The following is a 27,952-nucleotide window of genomic DNA, read 5'->3' as shown; positions in this document are numbered from 1 at the left end:
GAAAGCATAGCTCAGTCTATTTTACATAGAAAAGGAAGGACACACAGAGAGTGCCGACCTCCACCAAGGCCATTTATAGCAAATGGTTCGGATCTGCACCAAAATGTAATGTATTCTTCCCTGGCCCATGTCCCATCCCTCCACCAAGTTTGGTGCAAATCGGTTCAGTACTTTTTTATAAGTAATCCTGCTGACAAATAAACACACACAGGTGAAAACATAACCTCCTTGGTGGAGGTAATGAAAATGCCATGTTTTAGGCTGGCAAACATTTTGGATGACTCCTCACTAATTGTTTATTTTAAAAGTTTTAATTTCTTTATAGTTTTAAAATATAATGCAAAGGACAAAATTTGTCTTTTCATTCTTAAATGCAACAACTATGGCACATTCTCATTATCTCTGTGACTCTCTGAGATTCCTCATTATTTAGCCATTCTGGTACAACAGCAGATTTAAATTGATAGTGCAGTTTGTTTTCAGTTCAACTAATGATTAGATTGATTGTAATTTTGAGTGTTGAGGTGTATTGATATATGATTTAAATCATCTGTCAGCCAATCAGAAATGATTTTTTTCAATGGCCATGGGCAAACCTGAATTTTTGTATCTGATGTTGCTTTTGATATTTGAGAGTTTAAAAAAATCAGATCTGTCAATACGTAAACAAACTTTTTATGAGGAGTCTTTAATTCTAGTCTGTAGTTGAAATTTACAGTTAAAAAACAAACTTGTGATGAAGAGATACGTGATGGCAACACTGGCTCTGAACCTTAAACATTTTGTTGGCACTTTGCACAAGTGCTCGCTGATTATTGGCATATTGATATATGAGCCAATACCCATGTGTCCGGGATGAGTTAATATCAGCCGATATTTCAGCCTGCCTTCTGGTCATGCTCTAGTAAAAAAAAACATCGGGTCATGTCACACTGGAGAGGTACAGTTTTAAATGTCAGCTGAAGAATGGCCTCAGTTTTAAAATTGGCAGTATGAAATGCAATGGACAAATATTATGGCTGAAAAAATTCAGTTTGTTTTGGGGGCAGCCTTTATTTATTGGAGCTGTTCTTGGTGAGATACACCTAGCCAGACATACACAAGGTTTAAATGTCAAGGTTTGACATTGACAAAACTGTTCTTCGCCGGACATAGAACAGCATTTATTCATAACAAATGCAGTGGCAGTCTGTCGGTAAAGGTTGTTGAAGGTGCAGAGGGGAGCTGCTTATGCTCACACGGCTCTGTGGTCAAACCATTTCGCTGCGGCTCAATCAATCATTTAGTGTCGGTGGGTGACATTTTCTCTCTGCTTGTGTGTGATTGTTGTCAATATTGTGCCCATCTCTTCCATCTGTAGGTGTCTGACTGTGACAACCTGCTCACCAATCAGGATGTGTTGTGGAAACTGATGATGGAGAACAAGACCATTGTAGCTCCCCTGTTGGAGTCCAGGGCTGCATACTCCAACTTCTGGTGCGGCATGACCTCACAGGTACTACACATATTTTCTTCTGCGCTGTTCCGCACTTACACCTGAATACCCGCTTTAGGTACGTCTCAGAGATCCTGCACATCCTTCGGACCAGATTTAACTGTTGTGTATGGAAGAGCTGATACAGCACGGTTGTGGTGTAAATATTCTGCTTTGACTAATGTATTAGCACCTGTGACAGCCAGATCAGAAATTACATTAAATATTAAAAATAGTCAAGGTCACTTTAAAGTCACTACTCCCAGCCAGATGCTTTTAAGTCCCAGTAAGAGTATTAAACAAATGTTACGCATGGGATTGAAATGATGAATAATAATGTCTCTATATACCCATATGAAGTCCAGTATTAAGTCACTGATAGTGAGTAAAATATAAATTTTCATGCACAGCTGCTGAATAATCGGACGCATCTCCTGCCACCTTCATAACACACAAATATAATCTCGAAGGAATTTTACACTCGATTATTTTTTTCTTATGCAAGAGGAAATCGAGTTTGGGAAATAATTCACTTTAGAAACGCTTCAAATGAGTCAATTTGAAAGAACAGGAGAGATGTTTTCTGCTGTATGGCTGTGGTAAATGTGATTTGTAAATGAAAGTAAATGATTTGCTTTGTCTCACAGGAGAACTGAAACTTGCCTGATCTGATAACACATGATTCAACTCTGATAAAAGTTGATGACATTAGTAGATCATATGGCTGCTGTTTGCGTTGCTGACAAAGACTAGAGGCCATCGTGTCTTTAAATGAATGTATGCCTCATAAGTCATTTAAATTAATGTTATTTAAAAAAAACAACTTTTTGATATTCGGACAGTATGACAGTAAAAACCATTATCTTGAATATGCAGACACACACATAGTTGTGTGGGCATGCTTTTGACTAATCAAACTTGCATATCTGATGTATCACGCATGCCGTCTGTGATCTATTTCTGTCTCGGCAGGATGCCTTCGAGTACTCATCTTTGCTTCTTTTCAAATCAGAGTAGACATTCAGACATTGTCTATCCTCCAGCCCAAAATAAACCAACTTCAACCCAGTGTCTGCCTCTGATTCCTCCACAGAACATTTTCTTCATTGACGGTTAATAGGCCTGTAGCCAAAAGGCAATAAGCAATGTCTGTCAATGTCTGTATTACTCTGTGCTACTTTATTACATTTTTTTTTTAAACTCTCGCAATAAAAATCTATGCTTTTTTAAAAAAAAATTAATTTAGTAGGCTCAGACTTTGGGCAGCCAATTTTCTCAATAAAGTCTTAGTTAAATCCCTCAAATGAAGTACCACCCTGACAGTTTTTTATTTCATGTGGAAAATTGTTTGTGTGCGCTCCCTGCAGGGTTACTACAAGCGTACTCCCGCCTACATGCCCATCCGTAAGCTAGAGCGCCGTGGCTGTTTTGCTGTACCGATGGTCCACTCTACCTACTTGGTGGACATACGGAAAGAGGCCTCCCGTCAGCTGGCTTTTTATCCACCACACCCAGAGTATAACTGGGCCCTGGATGATGTCATCGTCTTTGCCTACTCAGCTCGCATGGCAGGTGAGATGAATGCAAGGGAGACAGACTCATTATCTGGAGGTTAAGGTGTCAAACGTCTCTCTGGACGTGCTCCAGATGTGTGTTTAACCATTCTTTGCCTTTCTTTTTCTCTTTCTTCAGATGTGCAGATGTATGTGTGCAACAAAGAAACATATGGGTATTTCCCAGTGCCCATGCGCTCCCACGCTACCCTGCAGGATGAGGCAGAGAGCTTCTTGCATACACAGCTTGAGGTCATGGGTGAGTCAAGAGGTCAAAGAGTGCTCAGACAAGACCAGAATGTTTTTTTTGTGCTCTGCAATTTTAGCAAAAGAGTGCAAGTTCACTTGTGATGAAGCACGTTAACAGACATGAGGCTGTGAGCATCATAGTGCAATAAAAGTGTGTTGGTTTCAGATTGATGGATCCGTTGTCACTCCAGCCGTCTTTTGCTTGCAGTGGCATGTTGTGTTGCATTTAATGGATTTTTTCATCTTGCGCTTAGAAAACATCCTTAACTCAAACTGAATGTTGTTTTCTTGCTGTAGCAAGAAGTAGCCAAAAGTTGTAAATTAATATTGAGTCATAGAGTTAATTAAGCATGTCGTTTTTTAGGCAGAAATGTACAGTATATTGTATTGACCTTGTCCACTTCTGCTACACCACCAAATTACTTCAGCCAAAATGTTTCTGCAGCCAGTTTTTTATTTATTTAAGCTTTTGGCATGATAAGCATGGAAAGCTACTCAGATGAAACATACAGTGCAACAGGAGGGGAACCAGAGTGTGAGTGAGAAATCTTGTGCCATTAAAATGCAAAGGAACTGCAGCGACAGATTAGGCGCGACTGTAATTGACTTTAATTCATAGACTCCAAAAATAGATTAGATGTTATCAGAATTATCAGGTTATGTGCTACTGAAACTGACTCTTGTTAATTTCATTTTGTCACTGTGAAGGAATTTTTTCCTTCTTCAGGTCTTTAGTTAGTTTAGGATAGTGAGACTCATACTCAAGCCCTGAAAGCAGTCGTTCATTGTCTGTCTCGAGGATAGCTGGGAAGACACTGATAGGGGTCCAGCTGGCCCAGTCCCCAATGATAGTTAGCATAGCAACCAAGGTCATAATGATATCATGGACTGAGAATCCAGTCTAAGGAAGGAATGGTCATAAACCAGGGACAGACCGTCTTTCCTTGAGATTCCTCATATAAAGAGTCTTAGGTAACACGGGTTAATGTTTATGATTTGGTACCCAATAGAAACTTTACAAATGTATGGCTTGATGCTGTGGTCCCATATCCTTATATGGACATGTGGTAAGTTTTATGTGAGTCCTGTAAGGGTTAAATGCGCCCCGTGCAGGGACGATGACCTTCTGCATCGGGTGGCATCACACAGTGTTCTCCTCCATGCACTGAGCTTCAGTGAATCCTTCTGCTGAAGACATCTGGGTCTCCTGAAGCTTCTTTTATCACGAGTTGATCCACTTACAGATTTCCATTACGGTCACAGCATAATATCCAACTGTATACACATATTCTTTGAACAGTTGAGGAAACAGCAAAAGGGTGGGCTGCGAATCCTACACAATGAATAATGATAATGACCATTCTAATATCTGTATACTTATACTATAGCTTTTGAAAACGGAGCAAAAGTTAAACTATGGCTCTTTGAGGGAGCACCCTGTGGTTCCCTGGAAGACATTTTGGGAGCCCTTATTCCAACACATTTCACATTCTCTTTTTAACCTTCCCCCCTTTTTTCTTTGAAAGTGAAAAATCCTCCGTTGGAGCCCTCCAGCTTCCTGTCTCTTCCTCCCAAGCAGCCTAACAAGATGGGCTTTGATGAGGTACACACACTCTCTCTTACACACACATATACACAATAACCAAAGCATGTGTGTGAGAAATCTCCTTTTTTGTGCACCCAGGTGTTCATGATAAATCTGGTGCGGAGATCTGACCGTCGTGAGCGAATGCTAAGAACCCTGTACGAGCAGGAGCTCAGCTGTAAGGTTGTTGCTGCTGTGGATGGCAAGTACGTTTCTCATCTTCCTTCTCCCCCACTGCCTGTGTCTTCCTGCTTTGTGCCTCTGCAACATGCGGTGTAGATTGATGTAGGCAGGCAGGGCTGAGACAAACAACCAGGTGAAAAGCAGTGGGATGCTTGCTGTCATCTAAAGATACCCTGAACACATCGTTTTAGCCCGTCGGGGTAAAATCCAATTCTAATCTTTATGTAGCCCAGTCTGTCATTAGGGTGTGTTGTGTTTTACATAACTGGTTGTGTCTTCTCAGCTCCCGCATGGCTTTTGTTACATTTGTATTGTAAATTCAGCCCTTTGCCTCCCATTTCTCACATAACTTATTGTTTCCACATCTGAACCCCTTCTCTTTCTCTCAGAGCGCTGAACAAGTCTGAGATAGAGTCTATGGGGATTAAGATGCTGCCGGGGTACAAAGACCCTTATCATGGTCGACCTCTCACCAAGGGTGAACTGGGTTGTTTCCTCTCTCATTACAACATCTGGAAGGAGGTGAGACGCTCAGACAGGCCTCGGGCCTCTCGGTCTACCTGTACATGGCAGATAACGTTTACTACTGAAACACACAGTAACTCAGCTTCTGTGAGGAAAGGAAGCTTGTTTTATTTCTTCTAATAAATGTACTAATCTTTTGTGAAAATACGTTTTTTAGCAACAAGAAATGTGGTACTCCTCTGGATAGTTTTGTTATAGTTTAACTGCACTGTTTTTCAGAAGTCCAAAATGAACACAAAGAATAAGAACACAAAGAGTAAAATGTTGTAGCCACTACTTCTGTATTTTTATTAATTCTGATCAAAAGAGTCCAAGATTTATTAAAACCGGTAAAGGATTTAAGAACCTTTGCCATCATACTAACGCTTGATCACACTGTAAATAGTACAGTCAGGCTCATCAGCCTCTCAGCAGCATTGTAATGCTCTAAATCCATATATGTGTGTGTTTAGATAGCAGACCGTGGTCTGCAAACCTCCCTGGTCATCGAGGACGACCTCCGCTTCGAGGTGTTCTTCAGACGTCGTCTCCAGACTCTGCTGCAGGAGGTGACGACGCACAAGCTGGACTGGGATCTCATGTGAGTCATGCTTCAGTGAACGGAAGGAAAACATGATGTAGTAAACAGAGCGGATTATCGTCCCCCTACAGTGAAATCCGTCCATCTGTCACACATGATATCTCAGACACCAGTGTTCAGATGCTGAAAACACTTGTAGAAATAATGCATCTTGTCATCCCACTACAAAGCACTGTGCTCCAGCATTTACACATTTACAGTGAGACATGCAAAGGGCTGGTGTCACAGAAGAGCAAGGTGGAGGAGCAGCCCTGTTGATTTTCTGCACAGACGGTGTTAGACGGGCATGAAAGAAGGTGTACATTAAAATATACACAGTGAAAGTAACTGTGATTTCCAAGGACGTTTTTGACAGCACCACTAACAGCAGTCTGAGGCTAAACATGAGGCTTTGGAGAAACAACACTTGTGGACTTGAAGTCAGTTTTTGATGAATTAAAGAACTATAATGCAGCGTTTTGCTTCTTTGACTGACTGCAGGGGCTCATGGATATTGTATGATTTAGAGCCATCCACCATAGCAAACTCTCTCGCAAACAAAACAAACATTATTTCTCAGGATCACAGTTGAAATAAGTAAAACTGAAGGTCATAATCTAAACCAATAGTATTGTTACTCCATTGTTCCTATATTAAATAATATTGAGGATATCATTAAAACAACATTTTTGGTAGAAAAAATATACTCTGAGAAAAATTACTTCCTGAAGCTGCAGCAGTATATAAGTAAGTAAATAAAATTGGATGGTCCAACACAACTAATACAGTAGCTATCTCCGTTTTTGGACTCTCCAGGTTCGCCATCGTTGAGTGAAACACAATATTTTTTATATGAGTGTATGATTTTGGTCCAAAATATTGGCGTTATAAATGCTGTTTGACTGGGTCCCTAATTTTGTGCTTGTAATATTTTGTTATCTTCCCCTTGCCCTTACACTCTTGTACAGTTACATCGGACGGAAGCGCATGCAGGTGGACCATTCGGAGAAGTCTGTGCCCAACATACACAATCTGGTGGAAGCTGACTATTCCTACTGGACGCTAGGCTACATGTTGTCGTTACGCGGCGCTCAGAAGCTCCTCAGGGTCGATCCTCTGAGCAAGATACTTCCTGTCGATGAGTTCCTCCCTGTAATGTACGACAAGCATCCAGTGTGAGTATAACCATTTCACTCTGTTCCTCTTATCCACTCTCTCTCTTCCTTTTGATTCTGTCTTGTAGCGCTCTTTTCAATCTAATCACGTCCCCAAATTCCTCACTCATCAGTTCAGAGTACATGGACTACTTCGAGCGTCGGGACCTGCACGCGTTTTCTGCCGAGCCTCTCCTTGTTTATCCAACCCATTACACAGGAGACCCCGGCTACGTCAGTGACACGGAGACGTCGGTGGTCTGGGACAACGAGAAGGTCAAAACCGACTGGGACCGAGCCAAGTCGAGGAAAACTCAGGAGCAGGAGGAGCTGAGCTTCGAGGCTCAGAACTCTGACGTACTGCAGTCTGACCTGGAGAACTGGAGCGCACGGGACGAGCTGTGATGAAGAAGAGAGGACGTGAGGGGGAGTGAGAGCAAACTCTGGTGTACAGAGATAAGGATGAGGGCGATAGAACAAAGCTGTGATCGTGGGGGAAATGGATAAGAGGGAAGGAATATAACAGAAAGCAGAAGAGGGAGGAAAGGCAGAGTAGATGGGCACAAGGCTGATAAGGGACAATTGCTTTTCCTTGTACATTTCTCTCTCCACTATTTGATCTCTCTCTTAAAAGAGCAGGTTAGATGTAGTGTTAACTCTTGAAGAGTCAGCAAGCAGCTTTTGTTTTATTTATTGCATCCAACGTACATCCCTTGACCACAGCCTGGTCCATTAATAGTCCCATTGTTTTTATTATAATTTTCAGACTTCTTCCGTACAGTATTTTAAATAAATTCCCATTATGTGATTTTACTAAATTTTCAGATATGCAGTGTTCCTCTAACATGTCAACTGTCCAGTATAATTTCACAAGCTACAGTATGTTTTCAGTTTAAAATGGGAGCGTCCAAAGTATTACATTTATTACATCTCTTTTTGGACTGACTAAAAAAGTCTCAAGGAAGAAAACAGAATCGCTGAAACATTGCCTTTGCTGTAGAGTGCTGTATTCTCTCTCAGTGGTTCCCAACCTGGCTATTGAAACAAAGTAATCACTACTTGCAACACCTTATCACCAAGAAGTATAACTTTGTGTAGAAGAAAAATGTCTTTCTGCTCTCGCCTTCTGTTAATCATCTTGTGATACCTTGTTGGGGTCCCGACCCCCAGGTTGGAAACCACTACTGTCTTCTTCTTCTCATCTTCTAGTGGCTCCTGTTTAGTGTAACTCCTAGTAGCTTGTGTTATTTATTATACATTTTTTGAGGTTGTTTCTTAATCTTAACCAATCTTTTCATTCATGAATGTACCAGTGTTTGCCTTTATTTTACCTTGACGCTTTTACAACAGCAGTTTGGTTTAGTGTTTCAGGGTTTTTCCCCCTCACTAAATATTGCAGTTTTGACCTAAACTTGCAGCTTTTGTTGCATTTTGTTTGGTGAAGATCAGAAAAACAAAATGGATATATTTCACTTTTCATGTTTTGTCTCTCCTCTGTGTACAAAGTGTGTCTTTTATACCAAAGAACGAATAAAAACTTTTATAATGAACGGCTTGTTTTGGTTGTATATTTTTGTTTAACAGAACTTAGCTCCGGCTAAAAAGGGGCTAGACTCGAGCAACAGTGTCTCAAAGCTCAGTTAAAAGTACATGGTAGCACTGTAAAAATTCTAGGTTCATTTGTAGCCAGAGCTCCAGTGGCTAAAACATCAAGACACTCTCTTCACTGCTCCCTTTTCTGCCACACAACAGTTTTATTTTAGCACAGACATCAATGTCCCACAACCCAGTTGAGACGTTTCTTTTAATTAGTGCCTGCTGGTGTTTTCCTTCCCTGCCGGTACATAATGGTCAGTTTGGCCGCCATCACTCCTCCTTCACTGTGTTTTCACAGACGATCTGTTATTCACTGCTGACCTGTGAAGCACGACCCTGTTTATTCTGACTCTTGTACACTTTCATGGTATTCGTGTCCAGCATAATGTTTTGTTACTTGCTGTTTTTTTCTCAATCGCTTTGATGCAGTTCACTAATCAGAAATGTCCTTCTCTCTCCTTCTCCTTCTCTTTTAATGCAGTTCTCAAAACAGGTCATGCTTTTCTAATCACCTCTGCAAAAGCCAATCGAAACCTTGCTCACGTGTTATAAAATGCAAAGTCAGTGAGTCACTTTAACATTGTCACGAAAGAATGAGAGAGCGGCTACTTCAGCATTATTACTGCACTTTAGAACACAGTATGGAAATTTACATACGAGCATATTGAAGACAGACAAGACCAAAGCTTTAAATTTAGAACGACAGTGTGTACATGGTATATCCAAACATTTACTATAATGAAAAAAGTGTTTGGCATTTGATGCAAATAATATATATAATAATGATATTTTCAAGTTTTGAAAAAAAAAAAAAAAAAAGACCTAATTTAGAAAATGAGTGAGAGGTCTGTCATTCTGACTGAGGAACATACAAACGGTTTTTATGAGTTTTCAGAGTCAGATGAGAACTGCATCAACACAATGACAAAATGTCTTCAGTAGTGAAATATGTGTGGACACAATGGCAGTTTGTGCTAAAACAATGAGAAATGCTAATGTGCGTGGGGAAATAATGAACTGTTTGGAGACTTGCATTGAGAGTGGTGAGAATTATGTTCCTGATGTGTGAATTGCATCAAAGTGATTAAGAAAAACTGTAAAAATGTGTCTTGTGTGTTTAATCTCTGCGTAGGAAGAAGTCTGTACAAAACGTTTTACATTTACTTTAACCAATTATTTTTTCACTTTTTTTTTTTTAACCTGTTACATGATCTCGATGACTGATAGGAGAAGCTGCTAATGCCAGCATGCTAACATACAGTAGCATGCTAACATTTGCTAATTAACACTAAACACAATGGGGGATTGAGGATTATTTTCTTCTTTCTTATAATTCATCTTGAGGGGAACACGACTAAAAAGCTTTGGCTTGTGTTGTATGTGTTTGCTCACATGTCCACAGTATGTTTATTGCGTCACAGGTGGCCCATGTGTGTGTGTGTGTGTGTGTGTGTGTGTGTGTGTGTGTGTGTGTGCGCACGCATCCACGTGTGACTCAGACTAATCCTTTTAGATCTCTCTCTCTCCCCACCTCTATATTTACCTCACCCCTCTCTGAGATTAGCCCAGGTATTTTCTGCAAGTGCCCCTGCAGATCGATAGCCACTTTCTCTACAGTGGACCTGCTGGGGTTTACTAGAACCAGGCTCGACTCAAACTATCGACTCTCTCAGTTCCTTTCCTTGATGCTCCGCATCCTGGCTGTCACACCAGCTTGATAACAGGATGCAGAAGACTCTTTAATATGCTCTGAGGAGTAATAGAGTGACATCAATAATTAGTAAGACTTTAACTATAGCAGCATGAGCGGAGGGAAGGTCGAAGTTAGGAGGGCTCACTTGATGCTCACATAAAACATGTCTCTCTTTTCTCACATTTCTATTTCTTTGCTCCGCTCTGTCTTTCTTTCCACCATTTGACCTACATGTCTGCCGCCCCTTTGCAATCCAATTTGTCCTCCTTCTCCATCCTATCCTCCCTTCTTCTCTTTAAGTAATAAGATTGCTGCTGTTGAGCTGGTCTTTTAAGGCCTACAACACACACACACACACACACACACAACCACAGGAGCAGTGTCTGCCCCTGAATTACAGCACTGCCACACCTCCAGCTATCTGTAATCTCCCTCGGTAGACCACAGTGTGCAGGGTGAGGAAACTACAGAGAGAGGGGTGAAGAGGCAGTGAAAGGTGTCACTAAAATAACAAACTTTACAGGATTTAAAGGAAGAAAGAAAACAAATCAAAGAAAGCATACAATGGCTTGAAAAGGAGAAGAAACTGGACATATTTCTTTTCTTGTGGGAGTTGAGGAGTTTCAAGGTGAGGTAAATTACTTGTGGTATATTCAGCTGCCACAGCACATACACAGATTGATGGCCTATTAAATTAGCTACTAACAAAACAAGGCAGCGCTGCTGGTATATATCAGGTGCGATCGATCAGCTTCAAAAAGTGAACTGGATGATTGTGGAATAACTTTTCCAAATGTAGGGTTTAAGCTCTGACCTTTCTGAGTCTTACAGTAAATCCTCTTTTTTTCCCAGGTAAGGTCCACTGCTGTTCAATTTCAAACATATTTCTCCTACATCAGCCTTGGAAGTTTCAGTCCAGAGCTGCAGTCTCAAATAGATCTGGCACAGCTCAGAGCCAGAGAGCCAAATCTAATTTGTGAGGTTATCGCTGTCAATTCTCAGCCTGCAGCGACTGCTGCGACAGTGAAATACAGGCTGGGCGCGACAGATAAAGTACATTTCTGAGCTGTTAGGCCTGAACTTTATTTCTAAATCTCAAATGTATTTCAAATGTAGTGTTTTGGTGTTTTGTTCTGAACCATAGGTCTGCTCTTGGAAAGCAACATCTCATAAAAGCCTTATTAATCCATGGTCAGCTGGTTCTGGCTTGGCTGCAGTGTTGTATTTAGATTATCAATACTTTTGTCAACAAAAACTGTTGTATATCCTACAGACTGGATCTTCAGTAGGCAGCAACACAATCATGAACATCAGTCATTCACTGAGCAGCATCAGTTAAAGGACCACGCAATGGATCACCTGCAAAAGCCCGTAACTTGCTCAAAACCCGTGGTCAATGAACATGTCAGCGCCATCAGAATGATCCGTCTCTGTGTCATTGTTTACAAACTACATATTCAAAATGCTCAGCCATGTTGTCAATATAATAGTGCACACATTACTGTATGTGTGAGATTGATTACAAGAAATTGGACAGGATTCACATTTACACTTTTACTGTTTGTACTGTAAACCATGTCTGGCCATGTCTGCACACACACACACACACACACACACACACACACACACACACACACACACACACACACACACACACACACACACACACACACACACACACACACACACACACACTGTTCTCCCATCATTCGGCTGCACCCTTCGACCAGACTTGGCGATTGTAAGGTCATAATTGAGAACACGGTCTTCAGTTGTGGCCCTTATTTCATTGGGAGTGTACCTATATCCTCGGCCTCTTCTACCTCTTCCTCTGTTTTGCCACCCTACCCTTCCACCACGCAGCCTTACACCCCATCTCTCGACCCTGTTCATTTCCTCGTCGCTCGATTGTCAGAATGTGTAACGCTGCGCTGTGCTCTGTCTGTGTATGCTTGCCAATTGTGGGTTCGTGTGATGCAACTCTGAGCTATTTTAGAGTGAAAGTCAAGATTCACCTGAGAGCAATTCATCAATTCAGGTCACATTTACAAAAGAAAGTTTAATAGAAATATATAGAAAACGTGCTCGAAATACTGTGACAACTGGTTCAACCATTTTGCATGTAACGACTTCTGCAATTAACTTATTTAACTTAATATTTTTGAGGGGTAAGACAATTCAACAGAGAACGAGCATGATACATTTTGACCAACATGACATAAGCAATTGATATTGTAGGAAAGACCCGACAATTGTACATAATCATTTGCATAAATGTGCCAAAACATTTGCAAATTGTTCAAATGAATGACAAATTGCTTTTTATGATGATATTTTCTGATCTGAGAAATGTGCTGAAGCGACTGAGGAAAAACTGTAAAAAAGAAAACCAAAAACACAATAAGTCTTAAAATCTGCTTCCCTTAAAAAGAATGACAATGCGGTGCACAGTCTTTCTGCTTACAAACATTGTCAGCATAATAACCTGTGGTAATCATACACACAGGTGGCAGAGATACTGTTCCTTTATGTATATAAATCATATCTGCTGTTCTGTCACATCAAATATATTCATATTCATATCAAGTTTACGGAAACTTTTGTTGTGAATACCTACTGCATGATTGATGTGAACAGAAGTGCTTTGAACATACGTGACAGCAGCCTGAAGTTTGTCATCACAGTAAAGACAAGAGCAGTTGTCACCCATCATGTTGCATTTGAAACGTGATTCTAGTTTGTTGTTGCTTGTAACTGTTGTATGAAATATCTGTACACAGAAGCAGCGACAGAAGAAACACGGGGGAGACAAAGGAAAAAGAGAGGAAAAAAACTATTTCACAGCCACGGCCGGGACATTGTGTGTGTGTGTGTGTGTGTGTGTGTGTGTGTGTGTGTGTGTGTGTGTGTGTGTGTGTGTGTGCGTGCGTTTTAAGTTTTAGAGGTCATAAAAACTTATTTACATACACACAAACTCATCTGCACAATCAGATCCACTTATGTTAGCATTTGAACCAAAATCAATGGGTCGAGTTGGGGTTTGTTTACTTGTGCTGCCCAGTCACCCGGTCCTGATCAAGCTGATTTGCTGAGTGTTAGACTGAATATGTCTGTTCTGAAATTTAAAGAGTAACTTCAGAGAGGGCTGAAAAGCAGTGATTTGCTGCCCTCTCTAGTTTCAGGCTTCTTTTTTTTTCCACAGTCAGCTTCACTGATGGATGTGGGTGGGTGTGGTCACAAGTATGCTTTTTGCACTTACCTGTAACCACACAGTGATGTCACGGGGTCCTGAAGTACACCTGCTGCAGCACGGTGTGGAGTTACTCTTTAATTTTGATTTTTGCTTTTTTTTTGTCATGAATATTTAATTCTAGAAATAAAAGAAAAAAATCCATTCTCCGGCTGCTACAGTACAGTGCTGTGTTACAGATTTAGATGACAGCTATATTCATGTGCTGCTGAAAACAATTCTGGGTGAAATGGGGAATCACTACTGTACAGTTCAACTCCCGGGGATGTACTCTTTTCTTTTGGGTGTAGATTACACTTGAATCCTGTAGCACATGTATATTTACAGATTTTAACACCTCTTCTCTCCACAGAGGGCTGTCACCCTTCCCTACCGTTGCTTTTCTTCCATCATGGTGGACCTGTTCCTAAACAGAGTTCTGGTAGAGAACAACTGGGACCAGGATGAGCTCAACACAGAGCGTGAAATCACCGGGATCCTCGAAAACCGCATCCTGATGCTGTTCTTTGCATCTTCCGAGTGTGAAGAGTGCCAGGAGTTTGTGCCTGTTCTGAATGATTTTTTTAAGAGACTCAAAGATCCGGCGTACATCGAATACCCCAAACTGCTCACGCTCATCTACATCAGGTCTCTATCTTTCCTTCTCTTTATCTCTTTGATGCAGGGTTATGATTGCATGAACTCCCATTCACACTGTTTTATCATTCATAAGATTTCCATTTCCAAATCCTCTCTTCAGCTTGGACCAATCAGAGGAGCAGCAGGAGAGAGTCCTCAAAGAGATGCACAAAAAGGTTCTCTTCCTGGCCTTTGAGGACCCATACAGGAAGTAGGTGGATGGAGAGAGAGTGTGTATTTAACCTTTGTGAAAGTGTGTTTTTAAAGCGCACTGACAGCAATATGAAAGACAAATTATCATGGTTTATAACTGTTTACACATAAACTGTGTGCATTTCCAGACCTGTGTGTGTTTTCCCTGTTTTTCAGGGAACTGCAGACCATGTTTAAGGTGAAGGACGTTCCCACAGTAGTGGTCCTTCGTCCCAACGGCTCCATTCTCTCTCCAAACGCTGTGCAGGACATCTGTCGCTTTGGTTCCGACTGTTTCCACAACTGGCAGGAATCGGCAGAGCTCATTGAGAGGAGCTTCATGCTCAACGAGGAGTTCGACGACCTAAATCTGCGTAGTGCCACTGACCCCGTGAGGAGACTCAAGTACAAGACAGAGGACGACAAGAGGAAAAGGAGATGGTGGAAGTTATGGGGGAAGAAAGGCAAGGATGGAAATGAAGGGGAGGAAGAGAGAGATGGAGCGTGGGATGCAAAGAGGAAGGAGGGAGATAAAGGAACGTGGAGGAGAAGATAAAAAGAGAGGATGAAAGGAAAAAAGTTTATTTAAAAAGCAAAAACCTTTGTTTTGATCCTCTCAGCACATCTACAAGTCCAGTCTCTTGCACGCGCTCACAGCCTCTTTAAGAATTATTTTCTCTGCCTGCAAGGACATGTATAGCAGAATTACACAAGATAAGGAAAAAGAAAAAACAAGAACTGACAAGAGCTCCTTCATTGTGTTGCTAGAGGTAAAGTGTAATGGCAAGTAGAAGCATAACATAACTCTGCCTCCCTGCACAGATTATACAAAATGTTGAAAGGAATGAAATAATATCGAGTTCCTTAAGAAATACGCTACTATTGCTGTTTGAATTACTACATGTTGTATTCTTCCTATTCTGATTATTATTAATATGTCTAAAATATGATATGAAGGTCTAGTGTTATCACTTCACCAACTAACTGCTGAAGTTAACTAAGAATAACTAAGAAAAGTTTTCAGTCATAAGAGCAAATGTCACAGCATGTCTATATAGATAATACATATAAAACACACATGTACATGTACAGTACATGTCCCAGATCATTTAAGTTGATATAGGCACTGAGCCCCACAAATAAATATTTGTGTATTAACAGTGGGCCAAATAAATACTTGTCAAGAGAAAGGGATCGCATACACTGACCAACTGTACAGCTCTACAGACTTATTTTCTTTCGTTGTTGCCTCTTTTAGCTCCTTGTTTTGGTTTTCTGGCCAGGTAATTCAAATCATATCAAGTCCACTTCCAGCAGCATCAGGCAGCTGTTAGAAAATAAAAACAAACAACAAAAACAAATGGATGGCTGTGAATGTATTTCCATGTCTGCCTGATATGTAAACAGGGAACTGTTTGATAACACTTGTGCTTGTCAGCATTTCCTGTTTTAGCATGTTTATGTTTAATTGCAGCTGTAAACTAAATTTAGGCGCTGGCACCTGCTGGTGTTTAATACAGTGTCAAGCATTGTGTATATGTTATTTATTTTTAGCATTATTTTAAAATTCTTTGTCAATTATGGCATCTGTCCTGAGATTTTTATTTTATTATTAAACAGTTATGTATAAGTTGTGCTGATCTCCAAAAAAAAAAAAAAACCCAAAAACCCCAAAAAGAACCCCCAATAAACTCTCTATCCTGCTAACACAAGCTGTGTCTAAATTTCACTGACGTGGCTTCACGGCCACACTGTGCTGTTCCCTGCAGAGCGAATCAGACTATCACTAACCAGATACTCCCTGTAGGTCTGCACCTCCATTAGCTACTGAATAATAAAGGTCTCACTGTGGCTCACTTCATTATGCTCTTTTTATTAAGCACGTCTCTCATTCTGTAATTTCTATGGCTTCCATTCACACATACATGCTCGCTCAGACACTGCCTTCATACACGCACAATGACTGTGAGCACTTCATGTCCCTTGTCCCTCTGTCACCTTGTCTTTCAATCCCTCCCTCCCAGACAGAAGAGGGGAGGTGGAGCACAGAGACACAAAGAAGAGGAAGCGAACAGCTACTGGCATCAAGGTGAAGGAGACACAGTCAATGAGTGAATGTGACACAAACTGACAGGCTGGGAACTGATTCAAGCACGACCCAGGACGAGTTGAAAAGAACAACAGAACTAGATCTTGAAGGCTGCTCTCTTTTTCGATTTGCTGCCTCAAGGCGAGATAATATTTGTTAGAGGTAAGCAACTATTAGGATTATCCGACTGAACAGCAAGCAAGATTATATATGATTAATAGATTGGCGTGTAAGTATGACTGGGTGGAAACATGCAGTCTAGTATACAGGGCATCGTCAAATCATACAGTATGCAAGAACTTCTTTTTTTTTTTTGCTAATGTCAAGACTTTCTCAAATATCATTGTGAGTTATTCTAGCTGTCTTCATGTTTGGCACTGACACAGGTGTGAAAACTTTTATATATCCTTTCACTACATGCTACTCTATGATTTCCCTGTTAAACCAATGAAAAGAAACAATTCTTTTAACCTCTCCCTGTAGCTTCCTATAGCATCAGTCCTCATCCCTGTGACCCTTCATCATGGTGGACCTGTTCAGTGATCGGGTCCTGGTGAAGAACAACAAGGACCAGGATGAGCTGGACACAGAACGTGAGATTGTGATGCGCCTGCAGAACCGCATCCTGATGCTCTTCTTTGCATCTGCTGCCTGTGAAAGCTGCCAGCAGTTTGCTCCCGCACTCACCGACTTCTTCAAACGGTTGACAGATGAATTCTATGTGGATCGCTCTGCTCAGCTGGTTCTCCTCTACATTAGGTACAACACACACACACACACACACACACACACAGAAACACACACAAAGGTGTATATTACTGTACTATACTTGCACATTTATTCCCAGACCCTGAATGCTAATCTTAAATGTGTCAACTTCATGCTTAACACACCCATTACCCCTAACTTAATCTAAAATTAAATCCTTGTGTGTGTGTGTACAGTTATGTGTGCATGCGATGTCATGTGTATATACTAGGTGTGTGTGTGTGATCTTAATCTTAAACCTGTTATAGTCTCAAATGATAAGGACTGGCAATGTATCCTCAGATGTGAAGTCTTTCATCACATCTATCCTTTTCAGTCACGCCTTCTATCTCAGTCAGAACCAAGCGTCCTCAGAAGAGCAGTACAAACACACACAAATTGGCATTTGGATAGTGTAAAATTGTAAAATGTACCAAATCGGTCCATCCATATCTCCCGGCAAAGTGATTTTTCTTTCATCCATCAGTTTGGATGAGTCAGAGGAACAACAAGAAAGCTTCCTCAAAGAGCTTCCCAAGAAGTGCCTGTTCCTGGCCTATGAGGACCCCTACAGGAGGTGTGTGAGACTGGCCAGTAAAATGTGTGCACAACCTGCTGGTGGATGATAGTAATGTAAATATACCTAGCTGTAAAAAATCTATTAGCTCTATGCCAATGTGTGTGTGTGCGTGTGTGTGTGTGTGTGTGTGTGTCCACAGGGAGCTTGAGGCCATGTTTAATGTGGAGGAGCTGCCCACAGTGGTGGTGCTGCGTCCTGACTGCTCCATCCTAACCCCTAATGCAGTGGAGGAGATACTCTGTCTCGGCCCAGACTGCTACCGCAACTGGCAGGAAGCGGCGGAGCTCATCGACAGGAACTTCATGATCAACGAGGACTTTGAGGAGAAGTCCATGCGCAGCTTCAGTGACCCCGTGAGAAGACTCAAGTACAAGGTGGAAGATGAGAGGAGGAAGAAGAAGAAGAAAAAGCGCAGAGGATGGGGCGAGGGTGGAGATGCGGAGGTGGACGGAGGAGCGGATGGAAAAGAAGAGGGAGGAGGTGGGTCATGGTGATGGGGACCAAGAACAAGAGGATAAGACTGTGGACTCCCCCAAAAGTTGCCATGATTAGTGATTAAAAGCATTGCCACAGTGTTTCTACCGCCGCTGCCCACGTTGCACCGTTTTGTTTGGCCAGATGAAACCCTCTCCACAAACACAGGCGGTTCTCATCCTATTCGTGGAGTAGAAATGTCAAACTGATGTTATTGTGATGGGCTTTGCTTTTCTGTATCAGTGCTAAGCAGTGACTGTGGACTTACTGCAAACACAGCTCCAGTATGAGTGGGTGTGGATACGCCAACAACCACTAAAAAGTAATGTAAAACATTATCTAAAGGAACAATGAATGCTGCTAACCAGTGCTGACCCCAGTTTCGAATTGGCTGTCTTTAACACTTCTGAATGCTGCAAAGTATACCGTCAAGCCAAGGTTAGGTCTGAGCCAAGCCTTACCATTATGGCTTGCTTTATTACACCCTGGAGATTATTCCAACCATTTCTCCATTTTCAACGACACAGCTCTGTAATGCAGTTTTTCTTCTTTTTTTACACTATCATTTGTACCATCCAATCAAAACATGCCATGCATAATCTGAAATCAATGAATTATTCAGCACCATTAAAATAATTTTGTTAGTGACTGTTGTGCTTTGAGTGTTTATGAAGTCTAGCTGTGCTTTACAGACTACACAAGAAGCAATCAGAGCCATTCAAAAGGAGTCAAGTGAAATGATGGAGAAACTGGCTTTTCTACATAATCAGTGGTTTCCTGTGACTGTGACTCATCTTGTTTCATGCTGAAGACTGTGTTTAGCCTTTGCGCACTTCCTCGCACATGTAAACTGTATAGATGATGCTTTTATGCGATCAGTCAGGATCTTCATTTGAAACAGTTCCTGATCGCTCCCCGGACTATAGTGGAAGATGGAGGTTTTTTTTTCCTTCTCTCCTCTGAGTTACCTGGGCCTTAAAAGCATGTGCTGCCTTTACTCCTACAAAATGCAAACATGGTGCTTCTTTGCATTGTGGTAATGACAGTAACGGCAGGGGTAAAAAAAAAAAAAAAAAAAAAAAAAAAATTGCATCTGCAGCCAGATGATGAAACCAGTGTGTCATCACGGTGTAACTGGTTGATTGGTAGGTTTGGTGTGGGCTTTGTAAATGACAGTGACATGATGATGTATGTCAAAGCATCCAGTGTTACAGACAGACTGACAAATAGGCCACATTTTCTGTCAGAGCTGCTGCAAACTAAGCTCTTCCGTAGGTTAATGGACATAATGCAAATGCCTGCTGGATGTGCACTGCGCTGCACAGGCAAACACACCAATTCACCCTTTCTCATGCTCTTGTCATAGAAGTGTTAAACCTGAACCCCGAGCCGGTCAAATGTGCAAAAAAGACACAGAGGCCTAAGTAAACACGAGCCGCTGTTTATTCCCTTCCCCATCCCTTTTGCCTACACAGCACCTTATTGTTGCTCACTCAGACAAACCTTGATAATATAGTCGAAGTCCCCCCCCCCCCATATACACCACCCTCTCTCCCTGCCTCTCTCTCTGTCTTTGCACGCGTACACACAAATACACACACGTGCACACACAAAGGCACACACGCTTTGCGCGCTCTCGAGTGCAGAACGCGCAACAAGCGGACCAGTGGATGGAGAGAGAGAGAGAGAGAGAGAGAGCGAGAGCGCCAGGAGAAGAGGAAGAAGAGAGAAGGACGGATGCAAGGCGAGGCCAGGAGCGGGAAACCTTATCTCTCCTGGCTGTCCAGCTGTTGTCTTTTTGTGTTGTTTTTTTTACCTCAGCGCCATCTCATAAAAACGATTCCTGCCTTTTTTTTTCTTTTTCTTTTTTTTTTTTTAAAGCCCGACATATCCCCATATCCGTCCTGATGTGCTGCTGCGCCTCATCACGATTCTTCAAGGATATGCAAAGCGGCTGTTGTCACGTCGACGTTATTTTCCATTAAATGCAAGGATGTAATTGAACGATATCGGAAGCATTTGATCAACAATGACAAGTGAGCTCGATGAGCTGTAGAAATCGACGAAGGGACGCAGAGAGAGCCACGGTCTGTGCGTTAATTTGCGCCTAATTATTGTTTTCGTATGTGATCGTGTACCCCCCTCCATCCTCCCCTATCCCGCTTCATCCATCGGAGCTATAAGGCCTATAGCCCGCATCATCTCTGGGCATGAAACCCGTGGGAATTATGATACCAACGTGACGCACAGTCACACAGCACAGCGGGGAAGACAACGCGCCTCGACAGGACGGAGGGAGGGTGTGAGGTCCAGCAGAGCAGAGCCCTACACAGTACGCTGATCACAGGAGGAGGACGCCCAGTTGTTGTCGGACATATCGCGCTAATGACTGCCGTATAGCCCCGCAGGTATCGCCCATCACCGTTTCCCTACTGAATATTTATTTATTTTTATTTTACTCATTTTTATATATTTTTTTTTTCATGTATCGGGCAGAGCGGAGCGGGAGAAAGGGGGGAGAGTACAGTGGGTGAGGGCGCGGAGAGACGGAATGCGGGAGACGCAGTGAGCGAGGAGGAGGAGGAGGAGGAGGGAAATCGGAGAATTGACGGTAAGATATGGATATAGGCTATGAGGATGCACCCCGCCCCTCCTCTCTCTCCCCCTCCCCCCCCCCCCCCCTCTCTTTACACGCACACGCGCACATACATGATCAATGCCTGGGAAGACAGCGGAGGTGCCCTGCTCCTTTGCTGCTGCTGCTGCTGTTGCTGTCAAGGGCCATTTGATGACTGAGGGACAGGGATCTGATGTGCTGCTGTGCTGGGCCGCACACTGCTGGCTGCCTTTAAAGCTGGGTCAGTGGTGTAGGAGTGTGAGGCATGAGTGCTGTGAAATATTCATGGGCACGTGATTAGCCTCCTCTGGGCGTCTGAGGAGTGCAGGGAGAGAGTGGCACAAATGACTCAGGGTGTCCCACGCTGGCCCACTAGAGAGGTCTGTCACCAGTGGGCTGAATTATGTACATCATCACACACCTTCATTGCAGTGTCTGTGGTGTGTGCTGCAGTGAAAAGTGTTGTAAACACGCACACTAAAGGGCTGTAAATGCGGGGTTTGGTTTGAATGTTTGCAAGGCGTGCTTTGCCGTTTGACCCCAGATTGGAACATGAGGAGAAAAGAGACAGAGAGGAAGACAGCGCAGACCGAGTGAGAGTCCATTATCAATATTTCAGAGAGGGGAAGAGAGGACTGGGTCAGTGGAGGAGGCCAGGGAGGGAGGCGGGAGTGACCGTGAAGGGGAGAGACAGAGAGAGAAAGACAGAGAGATGCAAAAGGCGAAAGGAGATGAAGAAAAGAGGAGAAGGATGAGGAAAAAGAGGGATGAGAGTGGAAAGAAATAGCTGGATGGCTGACAGGACTCCTACTCTTCTGTCAGGCTGAATTTCTTAGTGCGGAGATCTTGTTTGCGTTGTATTATTTCATTTGTGTGATAATAGATTTTGTGTATGAGAGATGAAAATGATGACTGATTTGAACTGATTTACACGCAGAAATGTCTGTGACAACACATTTTAATACGGTGACTCACCTAGTTGTGTGTGTGTGTGTGTGTGTGTGGCTGCATTGTGCACATTAGATGAAAAGGAGGAAACAAACTTAACAAGGTTTGCTTCTATGTAGGGATCATCAACCACTGAGGAGAAACTGATTTGTTTAAACCACACTCCCTCACACACTCGCTCACACACACACAAACACACACACACACACACACACACACACACACACACACACACACACACACACACACACAATTTGGATGGATTTTCTATCATTTGACTTGTAAAACGCAACATATTTATCCCTTTTCCTCTGGACCACTTCAAACAGGTTCCTATCATGTCTCCTTGCATCAGTCAGACAGGCTGAGTCAGTCGGCTTGCGGCTCAGAGCAGGGGGCGGATATAACAGTGTAATATCAATATCATGACATGGGACTGGATTTTACATATTAATGTAGCTAATGATTACTTTCCTCGTCAATCAATTTGTCAATGATTCTCACGATTACCAGATGAATTGTTTGTTTTTTTTCTTTGAATTGATCCTACAGTGTTGTGACGTTGGTCGTTTTGTTTTGGCTAACAATTAAAACCTTGATCAAACATGACAAAAAAAAAAATCATACATGACAAATTAAAGCAGCAAATCGTCACATCTGGCACGCTGGCATTTTTTTTTGTGGCATTAATTATCAGAGTAGTTGTGCATTTAATTGTCAGTTGACTAATTGCTGTAATTATGCTGTATACCTTATAGCTGTGTTCTCCTGGGACTGATGGTAGCATTACAGCGCACTGATTGTGGACAGAGATAAACAGTGATCGCCTGTTTGGTTGTCATATCCATATTATCATTTTTTTTCTTGTGTGTAAATATCTCTAAATGCACAAATAATCTTTTTTTTTTTTTTTTTACAGATAGCTATTTGTTCAAATATATTGTTGTATTTGATTATGCTCATACTGCGTGGCCAGTGTTCATACAATTTTCCATCATGAATATGTATTTTTTTATTTTTTTTAATGATAAATTATAGAGTAAATTGATGAATGAAACCTTAAAATCCAGTAATCGTGGTATAAAACTAACAGAGACTCTCAGAAGAGTAAGCAGACCTTCTTTCTGGCAAAATCTCTTGACAGGAGACAAATATTGCTCAAACCTGATGTCCAGCTCTCGCCTGTTCTGCCTTCTCCTCGCAAACAAAAGCTACTGGATGCACTCGGCTCTGCTCCGTCACACCCTAGTCAATGATTGTAGAAGAAGCTGAAGCAGTTTTTGTAGCCATGACATTTTGTCACGCCTCAAGATCACAGTCCTGTTCTTTGTCCAGGGAGTTTGTCTGGGTGACATGTTGAATAGTAACAGGTTATGCTGACACATAAATCATATTTAGCACCAAAGGGCACCAAGAGACACAGACAGCACATGTCTCCTCAGTAATTTGATCACAATACCGTATGTGTTACACGTAACTGTTCAAGTCTTGCTCTTGCTCTTGGAAAAGCAGATTTCCTCCAAAACCATATTACTGTGTGGTAAGTAAAAGCTCCAGATTACATCTATTGCTCAAGGATGCAACTTCTCTAAATAAATGTTTGTACTTCCCTGAAAGTTGCCCTCAGTAAAAAGGTGAAGGGTTTAAGGATGGAGATGCTGCAGTCATTTAAAATGCTGTAAGACTAAAAGCTCACATACACATTCTTTTTTGTGCGAGATCCTCAAACCTTAACATGCATTCAGCATCACACCATTCATTTATTACTGCAACTGTAGATGTGCGTCATGTGTTAAGCATTAGAAAACACAATAAGAATAATTAACCGAGACATTTGGTTCCCGGTCACTTCACATATTGGAATTTAGATTTTCCAGGAACTGCAACAGCTTTCTGACCTTTGTTGCAGCGTGTCCCTGCTGTTTTACTGTGAAAACTAAGAGCAGAGTTCTGTGAGGGTTAATCACAGTAACACAATGTGCTATTTTTACAGGATGAATCACGCTGTTTCTTCGTTTCAAATCTGTTTTACAGCACAACACTTCCATGCCCATATGTACACATGAATGTATGTCAGTTATTTGAAGTTTGTGTATGTGATTGCAGGCTGGTTGAGACGTTATACAACTATAAAGTAAAATGGGAAGGTTGTAACAGTGGGTTGTGCTGGAGGAGGCTGATCAGTCCTTTTCTGTAGATGCTCACTCAGCACCGCCATGATTTCATGTCAGCAAACACGTCACTACAGCTAGCTACAGAAGAGCTTATCTTCTCATAATTGGTAAGTGTTGATTTTAGCAAAAACTTAAACAAGCTTAATATGAATTAATCATTTTTATAACACGTGTGTATGACAAAGAAAAGCATTAAATCCTTCAGAAGCTCAAACCAGAAAATGTTGGGCATTTTTAACAGACTTTAACTACTCTGCTTCACGTTGTATGCTGATCAGGTACAAAACAAAACAGTGTAAATGAGCAAACACACTCTTGAAATCCTGGAGATTCTCAGACACTGAGCATGCACTTAGGGCAGGATTACAATCATGATAAATATGTGAGGAAATTTATCAGTGATTAATCAACCTTCCTGCAAGAGACTCAGTTCTTCACGTTAAAATATCAAGTGACTTTTCACAAACAATCTGTCTATACACATGTAGAAAAGAATGGAAAACCAGGGAGGGTGTTTGGCCCTTTGGCCTTCCATAGGGTATAAATGCTATTATCAATCTTTATATGTTAGTATTACACATTTAGTTTGGTCTTTTATTAGAGGAATATATGAGAACTGATGGCTGACAACACTGGATGACTTTGAAAATGACATGAATGAAAAACATTGTCTGGATACATCTGCAAGCAAATTTCCTCCTCCTGTTTCCTGCCTGCAACAAGCGAGTGATTGACAGAGGGCGACACCTCCTTTCCCCAGAGTCACACATCGACCAGACAAACATACAGGCTCTAAAAACCCCGTAAGTGGCTTTGACTGCGGCATGTAGGCCTCAGCCCTCTGGGAGCTGTAGAGGTCAATGGTCTGAAACAGGCTCGGAGTCACAGAGGGCACTATAGTGCGTTTTAAAATCCTTTTCTTAATCCTTAAATATTATCGTCAGCGACAAGAAAATTCTTGCCATTGTTGTTTTTAAAAAGTATTTCAGCCAATAAAGCTTTTGCTTTCACTGTGCTGTCAGAAGTCTAATCTCTCCCTCATTTCTTAAATGCTCTCTATCAATCACACACGCTTCCTCTCTCTCTAACACAGACACACATTCATTCTTCCATTAGGAACATAACACTTTAAGGCTGTTTTGTCACTTTGTGCTTTATAGCGATTCACCCTGAGGCACTGATAGCCCTCTGACCAAAAGAGGGGGAGGTTACTCTCCCTCTTTATCTCTCTCCGTTGATTTCATGGCCTCAACCTCTAACAGTGTGAATCTTTGTATCTGGCATGATTTCATGTCAGTTTAAATGATTTCCAGCAGGCTTACTTTAATGGCTTTCAGGTATCATTTTCTTCCCACAGCAGTGAGTCAGTCAGTTTCCTTTTTTATTTATTGCTTAAAGTTTTCAGGAGCCAGACCACACAGGATTTGTTTGGCAGACTCCTGATCGACCTCTGTCATTAAGGTTTTTGTTTTCATGATCACATCTGTCAGTTGTTTTTTCCATCAATGGGTTAATCCTTTTGTCTATCGTGAAAATATTGAAAATGGCCAATACAAACTCCCAAATTGGAAGAAGATATATGGTTTAGCCAACAGTTCAAAACCCAAATATGTTCAATCTACAGTGATATAAAACAGAAAAACACAACAAATCCTCACGTTTCAGAAGCTGGAGCCAAACGATATTTGCCAGTCTTCGTTCATAAATTAATTAACCCCCTAAAGCTCAATGGCATCTGTCATTACAAACTCATGCTGTGAAGCCAAACACTGTCCAAAACCACAGAACTTCATTTTAAAGAGGAGATTTAAAAGTTTCCCAATATACCAAATAGGCCAGACTGAAATGTGGAGAAATGTCTATAAAATTATGCATAAAACATCCAGAGCATTTCCATTGGATAGAATGATGCAGGGATGAAAACCATGGAATATTTCAGTCATTGTAAACATCATGCAGCTTCAGTGGAGAGCTGGAGCAGGGGCAGCTTCGAATAATAAAACAACTTTAACGATACTTAGGGGTGATTGAAACGAGAAGACCACTGAATTACGGGGTGAATTTGAATCACCAGAGTTCTTGTTGATTAATTTTTCTGTTTCTACCACATCACTATTAAGACTGCTACATTCAGTACATCATTTAGGGTGGTAAAGGTACATTGTACAATAAATGCAATGTCTCTGTGTGTACTGCATTTATATGGTTGTGGTATGTATGGATATTAATGCCTGTGTGTGTAATTTATTTCACTCCAGGCCCACTACTCATACACTCTCACTTAGAGACTGATGCTCCTCCAAGTAGGCCGGCTGGTGGCCCGGGGCTGGATTTTGGTTGCAGGCTGGGAGCATGGTGCTGCAAACAGGGGGGACTGGGTGTGTGGCTTTGTCAAGGCCCATCAGCATCCTTGCTCTACTTACTCTGCATCAACACTTAAGGGTTTATGTGCGTGTGTGTGTGTGTGAGAGAGAGAGAGAGAGAGAGCAATGGGGGTTGCAAGCAAAAGAACATGCTGCCATAAGGGTTTTGGATGAGATGAGACGTATTGTGTGTATCTGTGTGTGAGCGCATGTGTGTGTGTATGTGATAAAAAAATGGAAAGGTTCTTATTCTGCCGAGTCTGTGTGTGTGTGCTTGTGTGTGTGTGTTTGTATCACGGTGGTCCTGGGGCCTTTATTACTACAGTCTTGTTGGTTCAGTGGACTTAAAGAAGGCAGAGGTCTCTTTTTTCTCTTTCTTCTGTGTGTGTGTGTGTGTGTGTGTGTGTGTGTGTGTGTGTGTGTGTGTGTGTGCGCACTGGACTCATACAAGCACAAGTCTTTGTGCTATGCATGTTGGACATTTGTTGAGGAGTGACCTAAATCTGTCTGCCATCATTACCTAACAAGAAGACGGAGAGAAAAGCAAGTCACAAATAAACACACGCAAACACACTCATGTGTATGTACACACACACGCACACTGACAAGCGAGCACACGCATGCATGCGTGCGCACACACACACACACACACATGCACACACGAGACATTCATTATTTGAGAAAGTATGTAGGAGGTCCTGCTCAAAAGACACTTGATGGCAATTTTTATAGAAATGATGACGAACCCTATACAGATTCGTGGAACTGTCTCAATTACAGGAATGGTCAGCCCTTCTTTACAATGAGATCATTCAGGAAAAAACTGGCTAATTGGCCAAAGATCCACTCAAAGGATGCTGAGGGATTGAGAACATTTGCTGATTTCCTACATGCATGTCAGGAAGCCTTGTGTTAAAGGTCTTGATATTTGAATGACTGCGAAGAAAATCAGAAGTTGGTTCAAAAGTTACCTGACTGGGCAGCATCAAGGTGAAACTCACACAAGCTATGAAAGACGAGCAGGAATTTCCAAACTTCCAGGATTTTGTCACCTTCATGTTAATGGCAGTAGAGATTGTCTGTAATCCTATTACCTCCGCTCATCAGTCACCTACAGAGATACACCATCTTAAAAAAAATAAAGACAAAATTCAGTGTTGCAGAGACTAAAAATCAAGTGCAGTCAACAACAAGTTCAAAGTCCATGCTTGCTCTGTCAAGAAACATCACCTGCACAGCTGTCCTGAGTTCAGAGGGAAATCTCTGGATGACAGATGAAGATGTGTGGAAGGAAAGCAGGCTGCTATCGTTGCCTCAAACCAGGCCATA

At 41.8% G+C, this 27,952-nt stretch overlaps 4 protein-coding genes and 1 long non-coding RNA gene across 6 annotated transcripts in view; 4 read left to right on the top strand and 1 right to left on the bottom strand.

Moving 5' to 3' along the window:
• The window catches only part of LOC130166933 (procollagen galactosyltransferase 1-like), a 13,401-nt gene extending 4,569 nt beyond the window's left edge, over nt 1-8,832 (top strand). Inside the window, exons 4-12 of the mRNA XM_056372789.1 lie at nt 1,361-1,495; nt 2,842-3,046; nt 3,167-3,286; nt 4,803-4,879; nt 4,961-5,067; nt 5,434-5,566; nt 6,022-6,149; nt 7,097-7,303; nt 7,417-8,832. Of these exons, the coding sequence (XP_056228764.1) occupies nt 1,361-1,495; nt 2,842-3,046; nt 3,167-3,286; nt 4,803-4,879; nt 4,961-5,067; nt 5,434-5,566; nt 6,022-6,149; nt 7,097-7,303; nt 7,417-7,687 (1,383 nt within the window). The 3' untranslated portion in view covers nt 7,688-8,832. The remainder of the gene's footprint in view (nt 1-1,360; nt 1,496-2,841; nt 3,047-3,166; nt 3,287-4,802; nt 4,880-4,960; nt 5,068-5,433; nt 5,567-6,021; nt 6,150-7,096; nt 7,304-7,416) is intronic.
• Nucleotides 8,833-12,616: 3,784 nt separating this feature from the next.
• On the top strand, nt 12,617-16,388 carry LOC130165176 (nucleoredoxin-like protein 1). Its single transcript, XM_056370182.1, has 3 exons — nt 12,617-14,448; nt 14,561-14,650; nt 14,809-16,388. The coding sequence occupies exons 1-3, from the start codon at nt 14,213-14,215 to the stop codon at nt 15,185-15,187; spliced, it is 705 nt and encodes a 234-aa protein (XP_056226157.1). The 5' UTR covers nt 12,617-14,212; the 3' UTR covers nt 15,188-16,388.
• LOC130165190 (uncharacterized) lies at nt 15,823-17,963 on the bottom strand. The gene is made up of 3 exons (XR_008826750.1): nt 17,902-17,963; nt 17,408-17,470; nt 15,823-15,958 (listed from the first exon to the last, which is right to left on the bottom strand). It is a non-coding gene; the product is annotated as an uncharacterized LOC130165190 (long non-coding RNA).
• LOC130165181 (nucleoredoxin-like protein 1) lies at nt 17,230-18,714 on the top strand. The gene is made up of 3 exons (XM_056370190.1): nt 17,230-17,479; nt 17,955-18,044; nt 18,187-18,714. Exons 1-3 carry the CDS (start codon nt 17,244-17,246, stop codon nt 18,539-18,541), a joined length of 681 nt encoding a protein of 226 aa, XP_056226165.1. The 5' UTR covers nt 17,230-17,243; the 3' UTR covers nt 18,542-18,714.
• A 1,490-nt stretch (nt 18,715-20,204) lies between these two features.
• LOC130166285 (adhesion G protein-coupled receptor L1-like) overlaps nt 20,205-27,952 on the top strand; it is a 29,492-nt gene continuing 21,744 nt past the window's right edge. For both annotated transcript variants that reach the window (XM_056371799.1, XM_056371798.1), the window contains exons 1-2: nt 20,205-20,929; nt 21,018-21,132. The gene's annotated coding sequence lies outside the window, so the exon portion shown is untranslated. The remainder of the gene's footprint in view (nt 20,930-21,017; nt 21,133-27,952) is intronic.

This window comes from Seriola aureovittata, chromosome 3, assembly GCF_021018895.1.
Source record: "Seriola aureovittata isolate HTS-2021-v1 ecotype China chromosome 3, ASM2101889v1, whole genome shotgun sequence".
Taxonomy (NCBI): Eukaryota; Metazoa; Chordata; class Actinopteri; order Carangiformes; family Carangidae; genus Seriola; species Seriola aureovittata.
Note: the sequence above shows the minus strand (reverse complement) of the source record. Positions and strands in the feature narration are given on the sequence as shown.